Source organism: Malania oleifera, chromosome 1 (assembly GCF_029873635.1).
Source record: "Malania oleifera isolate guangnan ecotype guangnan chromosome 1, ASM2987363v1, whole genome shotgun sequence".
In the NCBI taxonomy this organism is placed as follows: Eukaryota; Viridiplantae; Streptophyta; class Magnoliopsida; order Santalales; family Ximeniaceae; genus Malania; species Malania oleifera.
The window spans coordinates 144,557,010-144,575,807 of record NC_080417.1 but is presented as its reverse complement, the minus strand read 5'-3'; the positions used below and the strand labels follow the sequence as shown (position 1 = coordinate 144,575,807).

At 38.7% G+C, this 18,798-nt stretch overlaps 1 protein-coding gene and 1 non-coding gene across 2 annotated transcripts; both read right to left on the bottom strand.

The window, feature by feature from the left end:
- Window positions 1-14,853: 14,853 nt before the first annotated feature.
- Window positions 14,854-15,014, bottom strand: LOC131147274 (U1 spliceosomal RNA). The gene has a single exon (XR_009134667.1). It is a non-coding gene; the product is annotated as a U1 spliceosomal RNA (small nuclear RNA).
- Window positions 15,015-17,145: 2,131 nt separating this feature from the next.
- Window positions 17,146-18,455, bottom strand: LOC131145116 (uncharacterized). The gene has a single exon (XM_058094203.1). It carries the CDS (start codon window positions 18,378-18,380, stop codon window positions 17,346-17,348), a length of 1,035 nt encoding a protein of 344 aa, XP_057950186.1. The 5' UTR covers window positions 18,381-18,455; the 3' UTR covers window positions 17,146-17,345.
- Window positions 18,456-18,798: the final 343 nt, after the last annotated feature.

Here is an 18,798-nt window from a genome sequence, read left to right as displayed (position 1 = left end):
GAAAGTGCCTCTCCACCTTTTATCTTTTTCTCCCCTCTCTGTTCTGGCCTACCTTTCTCTATCTTGCTATGCAACTCACACCCACAACAAGCGTAGGCACATTCTTATATGGTATCAGAGCCAATTGTGGATGAATCCTTCAATACTAGCCAAACCACCCCTCCAAACCCACTGCCAAACACCATTCCTGCACAACCAAACACCAATTCTTCAGGGGTTGTTTCTCACGACCCAACATAGCCCACCAGTCCTTATTACATTAGCAGCAGCGATGGCTCAGGTGCCATGCTTGTCACGCACACCTTAGACTCCAGCAACTATCATTCTTGGGCCAGATCTATGAAAAGGGCTTTGCGGATCAAGAACAAGCTCGGGTTCATTGATGGTACCTTTTGTGAGCCTTCTGACCCCAATGATCCTCTAATGGAACATTGGCTGAGGTGCAATGACATTGTGATCACATGGATGCAAAACACAATGGCAGTGGACATCAAGTCTAGCACTACATATGCAGAGACTGCACATCAGCTTTGGCTGGAGCTAGAGCAACGTTTTGCTCAGCAAAATGCTCCAAGGATTTTCAAGGTAAAACAAGGCATCACAGACTTAAAGCAAAACCAAGACTCAGTAAGTGTTTATTTCTCTAAACTTAAAACTCTGCTTAATGATTTGCTCAATTATGAGTCAATCCCTAATTGTACCTGTGGAGGATTAAAGGTTGTTGTTCACAACCAGCAAAGGGACAGTGTGATGAAATTTTTAATGGGGCTCAATGATACTTATAAGGCTAATAAGGCACAGATTCTGTTGATCAAACCTTTTCCCAGCCTGAATGTGGTTTACTCCATTATTCAGCAAGAAGAAAAAAGAAAAGAAATCTCTATAACTAGCCTAGGGAGTGATTCTATGGCTATGGTGAGCAAAGGGAACTTTAACAAACAGTCCACTGGGCAACAAAGAAGGGAAAGGTATTACTGCACCTTCTGTAAAATTCCAAGACATTCTCTGGAGAGATGCTTCAAAGCAAATCCAAACAAGCCCACATGTACTCACTGCCAAATGTCGAGCCACACAGCAGACAGATGCTTCAAACTCCATGGATACCCAACAAGATATAAGGGAGAAGGGAGGAACAAACCAGCCATGAACCTAGCAAATGCAAATGCAGCAGTTGGCCTAGAGCAGGAGGTTCTGAAATACAAATCTCAAATGTCGCCGACTCAAGAGCAGTATAATCAGCTTCTGGCCCCCCTGAAACTTGTCTCCAGCAACCAAGTCTACACCCCCTCGGCCAATCATGTCTATGCCATGGTTACACCTTCATCCTCAGATGCAAATACTCACAAAATCTTTGGTATATCACTATGTCTCTCTGCTTTTACTCCCAAATCCAGCAATATTTTAGAAACTCCTTGGATTCTTGACACTGGAGCAACAGACCACATGATCTGCTCCAAGTCTTTATTCCATTCTATCCAAAGAACTATTTCCTCCTTTGTAGCCTTGCCGAATGGTGAGATTGTGCCTGTTACTCATATAGGAACAGTCAGGGTCACCAACAATCTTACACTGCATAATGTCCTTTGCGTCCCTAGTTTCTCTTTTAATCTGATTTCAGCAAAAAAAATGACTCAAAAACTAAATTGTTGTCTTGTTTTCTTCTTTGATTGCTGTTATATTCAGGACCTTTTGACTTGGACAACGATTGGGATGCGTGAAGTAAGGCGAGGACTCTATCATATGTTGCAAAAGGAAGTCTCTCCTTCAGCTTTATCTGATGATTTATCCAAATACAAACTCAAAACCAGCTTTTCAGCCTCTGTCAGCAACAACAATGAATTTTTTGATCTCTGGCACTATAGATTAGGCCACTCCTCTTACTCTCAATTTGACACAGATAGCAAAGTCAGCACACCAAAACCCTCCCATGTCTCATTTGTCTTTTAGCTAAACAACACAAGCTACCATTTCCTGCTAGCCAACATCAATCCAAGAAATGTTTTGAACTGATACATTGTGATATATGGGGACCATGTAATGAAGTCAGTCATGATGGCTGCAGATACTTTATGACTATTGTGGATGATTTCAGTAGGTGTGCTTGGACTTATACACTGAAATTGAAATCAGAAGCCAACGTCAATTTACAAAAATTTTGTGCAATGGTAGAAACTCAATTTGAAACAAAAGTGAAAACCATTCAGAGTGATAATGGAGGTGAGTTTGACATGAAAGAATTTTATCAAAAACATGGGATTTTGCACCAAAGAACATGCGTGGAGACACCTCAACAAAATGCTACTGTTGAGAGGAAACATCAGCATATTTTAAATGTTGCAAGAGCATTAAAATTTCAAAGTAGCATTTCATTGAAGTATTGGAACCACTATATTCTTACGACTGTATATCTCATTAATAGAACTCCATCTCCATTATTAAATCATAAAAGCCCCTTTGAAATTTTGTTCAAAAAGAAACCCAGCTATGCTCATTTAAAGGTTTTTGGGTGCCTGGCTTTTGCTACCACCTTGGCCAATGGAAGACATAAGTTTGATCCAAGGGCTAGAAAGTCTGTATTTATTGGCTACCCTTTTGGTGTCGAAGGGTATAGACTTCTGGACCAAGATACTCAAAAGATTTTCATATCTCGAAATGTTGTGTTTTATGAAAGTGTGTTTCCATTCAAAACAGACAAAGACAGTCTTCCTGATAGAAATCTCAGCAACACTAATTCACTGCCAAACCCAAACAAACTGAGTTTTGCTCAGAACCCTGCTATTTCCATTCCCACTCCTGTTTTTAGCCACTCCGAAGACACTGTCAACCCTAATATCATTTCAGAAGCAGAGTCAATGCCTGCTGTATCACTTGTGTAGTGACCCGAAGAATAATAACATTTTAAATATTAGAGGGAGAGAAAATAGAAACAGAAACAGAAGGAGGCCATAGACTTTGTCGACGATATTGCATTTTGGAGAAAATATTAAATAAAAATAATTTCAAGGAAATTGCTCAGCTTCGTCGACGAACACAGGGTCTCGTCGACGAAGGTCTTTAGAATTTCGTCGATGAACACAGGGCCTCATTGACGAATTTTGTGAAGGGCTCGTCGACGAACCTAACCCTATAAATAGTGAAAACCTGAGATTTTTACCATCTCTCGCTGCTCTCTCTCCCTTCTCTCTTCATTTTCGGCCCCACCAGTCGCCGGATCGATGATCCGAAGCTACCACGACGCTCCTGGCGGAGTTCTCCATGCATCTACTGGAGCGAATCGTCGGGAAATCGGAGTTGAAAATCATCCCAAATTCAGGGTAAAGCCTTTTAGTCTCCTTTTAGCCTTGTGGTAGCTATAGGAAATGATACAGGTAGAAAAATATTGATGTTTAGTTCTGAAAAATATTGGTTTCAGGGTGTTTTATAGGAGGCCCTGCGGGTATTAGGCTTGTATTCCCTAGGGGCTTTTCAAAGTTAAGGTAAGAGAAATATGTTATACTAGGAAATTTATAAATATTATAGAGTTTATTTATTTATGAAAATTATGTATTTTAGTATGGTGTGGCTTATGATTATGTATATGGTACGAGGATATGTTTTACGAATTTAGTTTCCTGATTTTATGAATTTCAGTATTATGGTTATACAAACTTCAGTATCATGATCTTACAAATTTCAGTACCATGATTTTACGTTATTTCGGTACCATGATTATACGAATTCCAGTATTACGAATATGCAGTTTCATGTTATGATTATTCAGATTTCAGTACGTTATGCAGCATCATGATTATTTCAGTACTTCAGAATCATGGTAAATCAGTTAGTTATGTATAGAAATATATTATATGTATCAGACCCTGTTGGATTTGCAGTTACCGTTGCTACAGATACTATGTTACTTTACGAGTGCAACCACCTATTCAGATATACGTGGTAAAGTCGACCACCTAGGCCCTTGAAGAGGTTAGGCTCCCCATCCAGATATGGGTTGAGGTAGGCAGGTCGACTAACGGAATTCAGTGATTTATTCTTGGTTGGCCAGTTAGGGTAAATCCAACCTACGGGCCACACAACCTCGTCATTAGGGGCATGTCATGACACAGATAGCCACAGGGAACAGTTTTAGTTATTATTACATACGTATGGATTTACTGGTTCGGGGACCCTACTTATGTACATTAGAAGTATTTTGAGTTATAACTTACAATACTGTTATGTTAAGCAACATGGATAGGGGATGCATTTTCATACTGATACTGTACTTAACATATATAATTATACATGTTTATATGAAATCAAATTTAACACATTATTGTTAGCTCATTTGCCACACACTAGTAATAGCGTATTTCTTCTTATTGAGCATTGGCTCATCCCAGTATTGAAATATTTTTCAGGTGATCCAGGTAGGCGAGCAGATCAGGCTCGCAAATAGAGGGGCATCTGTAGTGCCCTGTCAGCAGAGTGAGTATCATTTTTTCGAGCATTTTTGTGTAACCCTCACCAGTTGAGGTTATTTTGGGAACAGTAATACATGTGTATTCAGAGATTACATACTAGCACTCTGGTATTGTACATAACGTATATGGATGTGTTTATTCAGTTTCTGCTTCTTGCTGCTTAGGTTTATGGATGGGCTTATCTCAGTAGGGTATCAGAGCATGTAGATAATCATAGTATATAAGAAAAAAATCAATTTATTAAGCAAGTCGTTACAACTTGACTCTCAAAACAACCAACTGACCAATTATCAAAATAATTTCAGACCAGAAACAGAAATTCGTGACAACCTCCATACACACTTACCCCGAAGATTAACCAGGATAAGGAGAGCTCCTACCCATTTGCAAAATTACATACGTCAGCAGTCAAGCTTTCTTCTCCCATCTCAGGCTTTGGACAAGCAGAAAAATCAAATCTTACCAGGTAAGCCCTCTCCCCTAAGTGCCAGCATATCTTATGATAAGTTATCTACACCACACAAAACCTTTGTGACCTCCATAACATCACACACTGAACCTAAAACTTATCTAGAAGCCAGCACATCATCCAGCTGGGTCGAGGCCATGAAAACTGAAATTGCTACTCTTGAAGTCAATGACACTTGGGTTATTATGGATTTACCTCTTGACAAAGAACCAATAGGCTGTAAATGGGTTTACAAAATCAAATTTCTTGCTGATGGTAGTATAGAAAGATACAAGGCCATGCTTGTTGCCAAGGGGTACACACAGTAAGAGGGGCTGGATTATCATGAAACTTTCTCTCCCGTGGAAAAAATGGTTACTGTAAGAACCTTGTTAGCCATTGCAGCAGTAAAAGGGTGGTCTTTGCAGCAATTTGACGTCAACAATGCCTTCCTGCATGGGGATTTAGAGGAGGAGGTGTACATGGAGTTGCCCCTGGGGTATCCTAATGAAAATGGGAGAAAAGTATGCAAGTTAAACAAAAGCTTGTATGGTCTCAAACAGGCTGCACGTCAATGGTACTCAAAGCTCTCAAATTTCATCATTCACCAAGGGTATGGTCAGTCCAAGGCAGATTACAGCTTGTTCACAAAGATAACTGAAGGTTCCTTCACGGCTATTTTAGTATATGTGGATGATATAATTGTTACTGGAAATGATATGGATGCAATTGATCAATTGAAGAGATCTCTTGATGACCAATTCAAAATTAAAGACCTTGGCAAGTTGAAGTATTTTCTAGCTATTGAAGTAGCCAGGACAGCAAAGGGAATTTTTTTTATGCCAACGCAAATATGCTTTGGATATCTTAGGAGACTCGGGTACCATTGGGTCTACTCCATCAAAGATTCCTTTAGATCAAAATGTGAGAATGTCCAAAGAAGAAGGAGAATTACTTTCTGAGCCTACTTTTTACAGAAGGTTGATCGGCAGATTGTTGTACCTAACCATAACCAGGCCTGATCTAGCTTACTCAGTCCAAATGCTAAGTCAATTCATGAACAACCTAAGAGTGCCACACCTGCAGGCAGCTCACAAGGTGCTGCGGTTCATCAAGAGGTCACCAGGACAAGGTTTGTTCTATCCAGCGGATTCAGAAATTCAACTCAGAGGCTTTAGTGATTCAGATTGGGCGGCTTGTCCAGACACTAGGAGGTCTGTGACAGGGTATTGTGTGTTCCTTGGGAAATCCTTGGTATCTTCGAAGTCAAAGAAACAAAGTGTGGTCTCTAGGTCTTCTGCAGAGGCAGAGTACCGAGCTGTGGCAAATGTTATTTGTGAATTGACTTGGCTGAGGTACCTGCTTAGAGACTTTCAGATTGCTCATTCACAAGCCTCCTTCTTGTACTGTGACAGCAAATCAGCTATACACATTGCCACCAATCCCATATTCCACGAGAGAACAAAGCATATAGAAATAGACTGCCACTTGATTAAAAACAAGATTCAAGAGGGTTGCATCTCAACGAAGCATGTGACAAGCAAGTTGCAAGTGGCAGACATCCTCACAAAGAGCTTAGGCTCACAATCTTTTTATTCATGTTTATCCAAGATGGGAGTAGAAGACATCTACTCTCCATCTTGTGGGGGGCTGTTGAAGATTGAAGGAAGTTGATCATCCTGCCAGTTGTAGTCCCCAACGGCTCAGCCTCAGATTCCTTCCCTTTTCTGGTTTCTTTTTTATTATTTTATTATTCTTCTTCTAGTTTCTGTTTTTGTTAGGAACACCATATTTTTATTCCCTTTCCTGCAGTTAGCAACTAACTGCCTCCTTGATTCTCTCTCCGGCTTACATACATATACAGCTCCTGTACAGCTCTTTTTAATACAGAAAAAATATACGAAAGTGCCTCTCCACCTTTTATCTTTTTCTCCCCTCTTTGTTTTCTGTTCTGGCCTACCTTTCTCTGTCTTGCTGTGCAGCTCACACCCACAACAAGCATAGGCACATTCTTATAGTGTTAGAATGCAGCTCAATACCTCTGTTTTTCTTTAATTTTTTTTTGTTGCAAAAATTACCAGTCAGGAGCTTCGCACTTCATAATGACTTCGTAACTCTCCACTTTTATCTCTGGTTTGATCTGCTAGTCCGTGTCGTCGTCTCTGTCTCATCTCCGGCTTAATCGTATTGGGTTTGATATGTTGGTCAGCCATTCCAGCTCCGGCTATGTCGTGTTTCGTCCCTCCTTCTCAGAGACAATTGATCTCTTGTAGTTTCTTGATTTTTCGAAGGAAATTTTTACAAGATTTTCCTTCGTTTTTGGCCATATTTTTTGTCTTCATTTCGCAGCAATTTTCGTTTTCGCCGTCATGTCTCACCTACTCTATGCATCGGCATCTTCTCCTACGGATCATCTCCGTCGCCTTTGCCTTCTCTGCTGCTGTCATGCTTCTCATCAATGGAAGTTTTTTTTTTTACTCCAAGATCGAGACATTAAATCATTATTCACCATCTCCATCTTGAGGGGGCGTATTAACAGATACTATTTTAGTTAGTTTAGTTAATTGTTATATTAGTTTAGAATTGTTAGATTAGTTGTTAATTAGTTTTTAATTCAATTTTTAGTTGAGTTAGTTCATGTACTAGTACAAATACTGATACTATACATTCATTTTTTAATCAATTCAGGAATATACAATTTTATTTATTTTAACAAAGTATGAGCTTCTTCTACAATTTAAGTCTCAGCAACCTCCTTCAACAATTAATTTTAAAGACATGTTACATTTGAGAATACGAAATTTAAACTTTAAATTTAGATTTATATGGATTTGGATGATATACAATATAAGTATTTGGAAGCACTAATTTTAATACTTTAATTTGAATTTGCATGAATGTAAAAGAAATTCAATACAATTTTATTATATAACTTGTTCAAATTCGTAAAAATCCAAATCTAAGATTCAAATTTAATGATCCAAAAGATGGGGTTGTACTCATATATTGGATTTGAAGATAAATTAATTAATGAAACAAATCTAAATATTTCATAATAATTAAATGTTCAAGAAAATTTGAAAAATCTTTAAAATCTTAATGAAATTTGTCTTTCTTTGAGCATCAATGTTATTCATCACATAGAGCTACCCTTTTTTTTTTTTTTGGATCTCTAATGCAATTCTTCGATGTGGGTGGGAGGCAGTATTGTATACAAGTAATGGGATGTAGTAGAGGTTTTTAAGAGAGAATAACTAGACAATCCTTTGGAACTCAAGTGTTAGGTGGTAGGAGGATGTCGTAAAGTTGCCAACAATTTTATAAAGAGAAGCTCTGGTTTAGAAAGAGAAGATCTCTAGTGAGAAAATGGAGTCAAAAGAACCCCTAATGTGGTGAAAGGGATGGTATTTATAGTGCTAATTAGGATTTTGACTATTATCCAGTGAGGAAGAATAATTGTAACGACCTGCATAATTAACTAGTTTTTTTTTTATATATTGTAACAATTAACATACTCTGATACCACATCATCAACCTAAGCAGCGAGAAACAGAAATCATATAAACATATCCACATACGTTTATGTACAATACCAAAGTGCTAGTATGTAATCTCAAAATAGACATATATCACTGTTCCCAAAATAACCTCAACTGGTAAGGGCTATACAAAAATGCTCCCAAAAATGATACTCTCTGACAGGGCACTACTGAAGCCCCTCTATTGACGAGTCTGATCTGCTCGCCTACCTGGATCACCTGAAAAATGTTTCAATACTGAGATGAGTCAACGCTCAGTAAGAAGAAATATGCTATTAATAGTGTGTGGTAAATGAGCTACTATATATCATGAAATCTGTTTTCATATAAACATGAATAACTGAATACAAAAGTACAATACAAATAATAAAATACACCACCCCTTTTCCCTATTGCTTAACATAACAGTATTATGGTTATAATTCAAAGTACTTCTAGTGTACATAAGTATGGTCCCCGATTCTATAAACTCGTACGTATATAATAGTAACTGAAACTGTTCTCTGTGGCTATCTGTGTGTCATGACTTGCCCCCTCATGACAAGGTTGTGCGGCTCGTAGGCTGGATTTACCCTGACTGGCCAACCAGGAATAAATCACTGAACTTCATCAGTCGATCTGCCCACCTCAACCCATATCTGGATAGGGAGTCTAACCTCTTCAAGGGCCTAGGTGATCGACCGTACCACGTATTATCTGAATAGGTAGTTGCACTGATAAGGTAACATAATGTCTGTAGCAACGGTACCGAACTCTGGAGCTGCAAGTCCAACAGGGTCTGATATCATATAATATATTTCTATATATATATATATATATATATATATCTGATTTACCATGATTCTGAAATAATCGTAATAACCATGATGCTACATAAACTGTACTGCAATTCATATGTCGTAATACTAAGAACTGAATATTCATAACACTGAAACTACATAATCATGATACTGATATTCGTGTAATCATGGTACTGAGATCCGTATAAGTATGGTACTAAAATCCATAAAATCATGGTATCGAAATTCACATAATCATAATACTGAAATTCGTAAAATCATGAAACTAAATTCGTAAAACATATCCCAGTACCATATACATATTCACAAGCCACACCATACTAAATACATAGTTTTCATAGTTAAATAAATTGTATCATATTTTAAGAAATGCCTAGCATAGCATATTTCCCTTACCTGACTACTGGAAAACCCCTAGGGAGTACAAGTCTAACACCCGCAGGGCCTCCTACAAAACACCCTGAAACCAACATATGTTAGAACATAATATCAGTATTTTTCTACCTATATCATTTCCTATAACTGTCATAAAGCCAAAAATAGACTAAAAGGTCTTACCCTGAATTTGGAATGAAATCCAAATCTGTCTTCCCGACGGTCTGCTCTGGCAGATTTGCAGAGAACTCCGCTCGGAGTGTCGTGGTAGCTTCGAATCGTCAATCCGACGACTGGTGGGGCCGAAATCGAAGAGAGAAAGGAGAGGGATATGTAGAGAGAGAGGGAGAGAGAGAGAGAGAGAGAGAAGAGAGAGAGGCGCGGTGAAAATGATAAAAATCTCGGGTTTCCACTATTTATAGGGTCAGGTTCGTCGACGAATTCTTCAGTAATTTCGTCGATAGAGCCCTGGAAATTTTCTGAAATTTTTATTTCCCTCAAAATGCAATGTCGTCGACGAACGCAGAGTGTTCATCGACAAAGTCTACGGCCTCCTTTTGTTTCTATATCTATTTTCTTTCCCTCTTATTATTATTAAAATGCTATTATTCTTCGGGTCACTACAATAATGGTTGTGTATGAGGTTTTGGCTAATTAGAAATAAAAATAATTTGTCATTTAATGGTATAAGGAAACGTGGCTTAAAAGAAAATAAAGAAATGTCACATACCATAGGTAACAGTTGAGCTAGTTAAGAAAAGGTTAATAGAAAGTGGGTCATGCCTCGATTCGAGCCCACTAAGGGTCCAACTCCTAAGGTTAAGGGGAAGGGCTACACCTAGAACCTGAGATTGATAAGGAGATGTGCCACGTGTCTCATGATCAATTCCAAGCATTCACTAAGGGTCCAACTCTTATAAATATTATAAGATCGAAAGTTAATCAAATAAGCAATTAATATATAAGTACATATTGTAATTAATATTATAATTAGATAAGGTAAAAACAGCTTTTATATAGGATCTCTTCCATGCTCATCCCCTCCTCGATGAAGAGTCCCAACCTTTAGAGTTTGCATCCTTAACTTGACAAGTCCCTAATGCAAAGCAAGATCATAGGGTGATGATCTCGACTATGGCTTGACTAGGGGAAATTTGCACGATGAAAGAATTATGTCAAATCATATGCAATGTATGACATTAGATTTATTACCTCACCGTCAGTATACACACCTTTATTATTTTAAAGGCGGATGTTTCCGAGGATTGGGATGTCTACCCGCCCATATAAGTAGCATCCCTTTGCACTGATACCAAGAAACTACCTAGTAGAGCACTCGCCTTTTTCTCAGCAAGCCCTCGGTGGTATGTTTACCTCGCCACATGCACACACATACATTCACAATATGCTATATCATTATTTTTATGCTATAATTAAATTCACATGCACAACACATCCACACAAGAATCACGCAACTTATACTTCGTCTCCCAATGTCCTCAGCACGTGGCCCACACAGAGCAACTACGTACATATCAATACGTGGCCCACACAGGCACCTACGTACTTCTTATCTATACATGGCCCACACAGGCACCACTACCCACACAGGGTACATAACATGGCCCACACAGGCGCCATTATCCACACAGGATATAATGTGGCCCACATAGGCACCACTCCAGCTTTCGCAACACGTGGCCCACACAAGTACCACTATTCACCAGTATCCAATCCCCATTACCTACCCATCATACATCAGTAGAACAAGCTCCTCGACCTGTCAATGCCCTACCCCATATAAATGACAATATGACAAGTTCCTCAACCTGCCAACGTCATATCATGATTTATATCTAGGCAATATAACAACCTCCTCATGCCAACGTTATATTGAGATGCATACAAATAATCAAACCAGTTAGTTCACACATACGCATCAATGCATTTCCATACAGGAATCCAAAAGATCAATTTATTTCCCACACAGTATTCCAACAGATCAAAACATTTCTACACAGGAGTAAAACATAACAATTTATTCATCATGTCATAATCATTTCAAACATCCCCACACGCAAACCCAAATGCCACAAAAATTCATATTCAATTTATTAGAAAGAAATTGTTCTCATGCCACACAGTTTTAATATCATAAGCAATTATCTCCAAATATAACCGTAAACCAAAATCATCATTTTTTCAGTAATCAGGCTATTCTGAAAATCATATAGATAAATAATAAATTTCCTATGCTCGTAAATAATTGGTTCACCTTAATAAAATACTAATATAATTTTATTCCCCCTTACCTGATTTCCTGAACCACGCCTGCAGGGCTCCCAAGATTATACCCGCAGCGCTCACCCGAACCCTGATTCAATCAAATCAACCCCAATAAAATATTATTTTAACATTTCCCCAATTACAACAATTAAATACCAATTAATTTCTAAATAACCCATTTATCCTAGTTTTGGGGCTATTCCTACAACGATCCCACGAGAAATCCGCTCCGCTAGATTTGTAGAGAATCATCCCTAAATTCTCGTGGTGGTGTTCGATCGTCAATTTGGCTTAAAATTTAAGAAAAATTGAGGTAAGAATGAGAATTTGTCTTACCCCAAGAGCTATGCCCACGTTACTCCTACGACAAATCAACTTCAGTAGATATGTCGGTGGTGGAAAATGAAGTCTAGTGGTATTTTCGGATTTTTAATTGGACGAGATTCCGCCACGAAATCGTAGAAAGAAGAGGAGTGGAGAACGTGAGTTGAGAGTTTTTTTTTTTTTTTTTTTTTTTCCTCTACCTTTCCTTCCTATTATGTGCATGAGAAGATTTTTTTTTTTTTTTTTCTTTCCTCTACCTACTTTGTTTAGCAGGAAACTTAGCCTTTAATTTTTTTTTTTTTTTTTTTTTTTTCTTTCCTTTATCCACACTTTAAACTTTTATATATACTTTTATATATATATATATATATATATATATATTCTTATTTCAATTTTTTTTCCACACTATTCCTTTTATTTGTTTATTCCTTTAATTAATTTCCTTAATAATAATTAATTAATTAATAATAATAACTTTTTTTAATTAATTTTTTTTTTTTGTCGTTACAGCGCATATTGGAACTGCATAGACAGACCTTAGGTTGTGAATATACTGCTGTTATTTAGATCAAACTTAGGAAAAAATTTTTAAATTCCAATTCACCCCCCCTCTTGGGAATACACCAAAACTAACAAATATTGGTGAGGTCTTTTCATCTTGCTATATTTGTTATACACTTTTTTTGTATATGTGTAAGGCTTGTGCTTTTTGTACCTACTTCGTACAATTTTGGCAATAGTGGATTTGGACTGCCGTGCCCCATGGACGTACCTCAATATTTGAGGAAACCATGTTAAATTTTATGTGTCTCATTTTATTTATTATTTGTATTACGTCATTGATTTACTTGTGGGAATCGTTTATATATATATACATGCTTAACAGTAATTAGGTGAGCTAACCGCACCTAACTAAAAAAATAATAGGTTAGTGACGACTCCATCAAACTTTCAATATTATTATTTCTCGTCATTCCACACCCTTCTCCATGATGTTGCAATAGTGTGTCAAGAAAAAAAAAATGGGAAGTGTGAGATTTTGGAGCGTGGTCGACTAGGTGGGGGTCTTTAGTGATGGGACGATGATGAAACTCCAAGGGATAAAGTTTCAGGAGGTTTTGTTTTGATGGAGTGGGTGGCGGTGTGAAATGTTGGGTAGAAATTAGGTCTTGAACTTGTGAAAAAATTGCAAATGAAAAATGATTCAAACAATTGTAGATGTAGAACAAAGTGTTAGGTGGTCTAGGACTTTCTCAACCCCAAAAGTTAGCTCATGGGGTGAGGTTTTCCCTCACAATTAATAACTGACCACCAGCCCCTTCCACAACCGATGTGAGATAACCCAACAATCTCCCCCTCACACATCGGGGTCTCTCCCGGCACGGCACACTAGGGAGAATGTTAGTGAACTAGATTTTGATACCAGTGTTAGGTGGTCTAGGGTCTTCTTAACCCCAAAAGCTAGCTCATGGGGTGAGATTTTCCCTCACACTTAATAACTGACCACCAGCCCCTTTCACAACCGATGTGGGATAACCCAACACAAAGGAAGATCGTGGGTGAATTGAACTGGCTCTGATTGCAGATTAATGTAGAACAACAGAAAAAGTTTAGGTTCAGAGAGAGAGAGAGAGAGAGAGTTATAGGAGAGAAACATGAAGAAGAGAAGGATAAGAATAGTGAAGAAAGGAAAAGATGTTGCCAGACTATTTAGAATAGTATGGAATACAACGGAAGAATAGAAACAAAATAAAAGCGGGTAAAGAAAAGAAGGAAGGAAGAAGAAATATGAAGAGGGGAAGGGCCACAGGAGAGAAGAGAGAGAACCATCTAAGAAATCTAGATTTAAATTTGATCACTGATTTCGAAGTATTTATCCCCCAACATTACCGACTAAAATAAATATTCATAAAATAACCCTAACTAAAATATATAAATACAAAATATTTGACTATTTAACTACTTCTAAAACACAAAAGCCAAATTCTTTTTCGATGTGACAACTTTTGTATTGTCAAAATTAATCTTAAACAAATACTCATTCAAGAGTAGAATTATAAGTGAATCGTTATTAACCATTAATATTGGTAGGAGCCTCTTCAAATCCACTTGAGAGATAAATTGTCTCTCCATTTCCCATGCCTTTCGATTTTTCCTCATCAAATCTTTTCCTTCTCTAAATTTCCCAATCTTTCCATTTTTATATTCTTCTATTATACATATTCACTTATTTCAAAAAGTTCTAGCATATACACATCTCCATTGATTGTTTGTATTAGGGCTTTTTGGATTTTTCAATATTCTAATTAAATGATTGAATCTGTAGTTTGTTTATGTCTTACGGCCCACAGATGTCAAGGGAAGCAGTGATGAATGGAAAAGGTAAGAATGGTCCTATCTCAAAAAGTAATAGATGAGGTGAGAAGGTTGGCCGTTGTCAGGCTAGTCCCGTCGCTTCGTTCGACCGTTCAAGCTTTGGGCATTCAAAGGCTAACAAGTACTATTACACCTGACGTGTTGCTTCGCTAGACCGTACAAGCTTCGGGCCTGGTATTTCGCGGTGTGACTTGGCGGCCAATTCCAAATAAGAATGACGCATTCAACCTTGAGCTCCGAATTGGGGAGGGGCCGCGCGAACGCAGGCCCCAACTACCACAAATTATGACGTACACTCTCCCACTTGGGGAGATGTTAGAACGATGCCCCTCCTAAGTGCAATGGAGGCCACCATCCTAGGTCATGGGCCTTCCGGATCGCCCAAAGACCCCGTCCAGGTAAGTATGTTCTTCAATATCCTCCCGGCTCATTATATAATCCGTCTTTCCAACTCCCCTCTCGTGAGTTTTCGATGTGGGATAAATGCAAAAAGCACAAAGCTTGTCTCTTTGACAGCCTTCGAGGGCCATAGCTTCATCCGCATGGTAGGCGTAAATTCATCGAAGTGAACAAATTATTTGCTCGCAGATGAGGGTTCTGGGTTTGGGGGTCAGTGATGGTTTCACTAGCATGGGGATATATTTTTATTAAGAATCAGGAAATTTGGCAGAGTCGAAAGAAACGGATCGGCGGGCATCATGGGGCTGAGTTCGCTGGTTTTGTTCTTAATGCTTCCGTTCATGCCTGGTCTGTTGTGTGTTGGGGGCTCTCCTGGGCACTTTTTAAAGTGTTCCCCCAACACCCCCCACCCCCCTCCCAACCCAAGAAAAAAAAATAAAAACAGAACTCCAGATGCAGATGCTGTTTCCTGTTTGCGCACTTCTTCTGCAGGAAGAGCTTATTGCAAAAGTACAGTGAAACATTCTTCTGCAAAAGGAGAGAAAAGTAACTGAAAGATCGTTTTACATGGGGGGTTATACAAGAATCATTTAGCATGAGACAAAGCAATGATCTTGCTTGTAATCTTTATTACACTAAAACAGCTCAAACAGATACAACCATGGCCCGTTCCTCTGGCCATTCAAACAGAAAAAAGAAACAGAACCATCAAAGAAAAAGAATGGGCCATTTTAACTTCAACTTGTTTAAGACTGCTGAATTGTACCCACTCATGATGGTTGGAAGTCCAATCTCAATTGAATGTCTAATTAGGTCTCTTTCGGTGAAACTTTGGCAGGCATCACAAAGCAAGCACCTTACGTGTCTCAGTGCAAAGATATTGGCTCCATGAACCCATTTGTCACACTGTCGACATAGAAATGCACAGCACAACCAATCCATGGTTCCTTGGCACAAAACCGCCTCCCTTGGAGATCTCTGACCCTCCTAGACTCATCTGGCTTCCCACCTTTTCTTTCCCACTGCACATTTTTCTAACCGGACAGTATGTGTCTAGGAAAATAAGTTGCTTTTTTATAAGCCGTCTAGCATGGATGCCAATGAATTGTCTCCTTCTTAACCAATCATGAGAAAATTATGTCACTGTTGTTGCATTAAAAATACACGCTTATACTAAAATATGTTTATCCCTCCTTTTGTTTCAGTCTGTACTATTTAATTGCAATTATTGGAACAATTTTATAGGGTCCATTAGCTCCAATGAATCCTCGTGGTAGTAGACCCTCTAAATGCTAGTGCATGTAACATTAAACTAAAATGCAGGAGAAAGTGAAGCATGCTCAATCAAACTATAAATTCTGAATGACACCTAAAAAGATGTGAACCACACATAATTTTCAGTTGAGTGATCACATTAATTTCTTTTCTTTAACTGGAGGTTTAAGGCTCTTGTGAAAAGGACCCACCACCACGTTTCAAATTCTCCTTGTAGGCAACAAAGTGTTACTGTTGACTCATGATGACATAAGGTTCAACTATTCAAGTTTCATCCACACAATTGTCTGGCACTAAATGGATGGAGATTGGATGCCCGTATCGAGTGACTTGCAGTTCGTAAGGATTTATACAAAATAAAAGGGTTTTATTTTGGCAGGCAAGAGGGGAATGTCAGCATATTGGCAGGAATTCAGTTTCTTCCTTTATTGTTACAGAACTATGTATTTGGACTTGAATCATTCAACCAAGTCAGCATAATGAGCATATGTTCATGTTTTAGGCCTTAAGATATGAATGGTTAGGTGACTTTAGAATTAGGTTTAAGGGCTATGCTGTGATGAATGGCTGGAAATTTGGTTCTTTTCATATTGAGCTGCTAGTGTACTAGGTTGTTGTTTGGGTGATTTCTAGCTCTTTTTTGTGTTGCCGTGTTCCTTGTAGTTAGGCTAATACAGTCATCCCACAAAAATAAAGATCAATCCCTATCTTAGATGATCAATTGCTTGTTTTAATACATTTTTACATCAAGTTAGTAAAGCTTCTTGCTGGCTGGGCTTCAGTTTTTTGCTCCATTTTCTCCTTCTGTTAATTGAAACCCACTAGTGTAATAGACGGTGACTAGACAATGTGGACACAAGTAATTTTAGCACCAACAGGAACCCAATATTAAACTCAGTAGTCAAAGTGACACAACATACAATGCCATTCGAGCTTAACAAACCAAGAATTTGATGTGTTCATGCAAATGCTTTCACTCCGCAATTTTAACAAGAAATACTTTGTAGTTCTTCAGCACAAATTTTCCAAAAACCACATCTAGATTTCTCCCGTTCATTTGCACCTACTTTTTCCCAGTTACATTTGAAACTAAATCCCTCAAAAACTTTGCAGACTTTGTAATGGGCGAATTAATCGCCATTAAATTATACAAGACATTCTCAACTTCCCCAATCGATGGTCGTGCCTTAAACCTTGAAACCACTTTTAATTCTCCTCCTTCCTCAACAAGAACTGCCCACCTCTCACCACTCAAGACTCCATCCCTCAAACACTTGAAAATCACTCCTTTTCTCTTGCTGACAATCCCTCTCACCTCCAATCCTGCAAATGAATATACCACCTCAAATGACTGCACAAAACCCTTCAGCTCCCCAAAATCACTCTCCTCCTCGTACCCCCATCTCGGGTTGAAAACCACCACCGGTGTCGGATACAAACTCTGGGTGATTGTTTTGATTACTGCCAATTGAGAAGCTTCTGGCGCCAAAAACACTGCCACATCTGCAGAATTCAAAATTCTGGTATTCCCGCTGGTAACTGCAGCAACGTCCATGTGCTGGACCTGGCTTGAAGATACAGAGTCAAAAGCTTTAACTGCAGCCTCGGTGAAGGTGGGATTTGGCCATAACATTAGGATCCTCACTGATGAACCTTTTCTTTTGATGGCTATGTCTCCAAAGACGTCCAAAGCGAGGGCGGAGATCGATGAGGGCGAGTCATCGACCACGGGAATTTCAACCCGGAACCTTGGCTGCTTTATCTTCTTGAGTTTGCTGGTGAGCTTGGGGTTGTTGAGAGGCTTTTCTAGAGTGGTTGAGAGGCAAGTTTTAGCTTGGAGGATGGCCTCGTCTTTAGAAGTGGGTGGGGTGGGAGAAGGTAGGGAGAATTGGAGGGATGTATAAAGGACTTTCGGCCTGTAGCTGTAAGCTGGTTTCTGAGTGAACAAAGGGATGCAGGAATAGACTTCTTGGTGTTGCCATTGCTTTGGTGCAGGAAATGAGGAAGGCTTGAAGAGACTTCTGTTGATTGGAAAATGGGTTGGCGGATTTGCAGTTTTGGAGCTTTGCAAATGGATTTTGAAGGCGGTGGAAGCCATTGAACGGCATGGAAGAGCAGAAAAATAGTTTGAGAACAGAGCAGTGCACAAAAGCTATGAATGGAGGAGGAAAGATTTCTTGGTGGCCACACCCTTATCTTCAGAAGATAACAAGGTGGTTCCCACCATAACCGGCAACCCAATTTTATTTTATTTTTACCGTTTCCCCCAAAATTTTGCTCCCGTAGTTTAGATGAGCCTCTCGGCTGCATTGTTTGAATGCCAGTCTCTCTCTCTCTCATAGAAATAAGGGTTTCATAATTCATTATGACTATACTAGTAACTGTAAAGAACTCATTAACAACATCATACCGTCTGATTTAGAAAATTTCATGGTACAATTGTCCTCACTCATGGACATTGATTTCATCGTATTTTTCAATTAATTTTTCATGTCATTTCTCACTTTCATTCCATT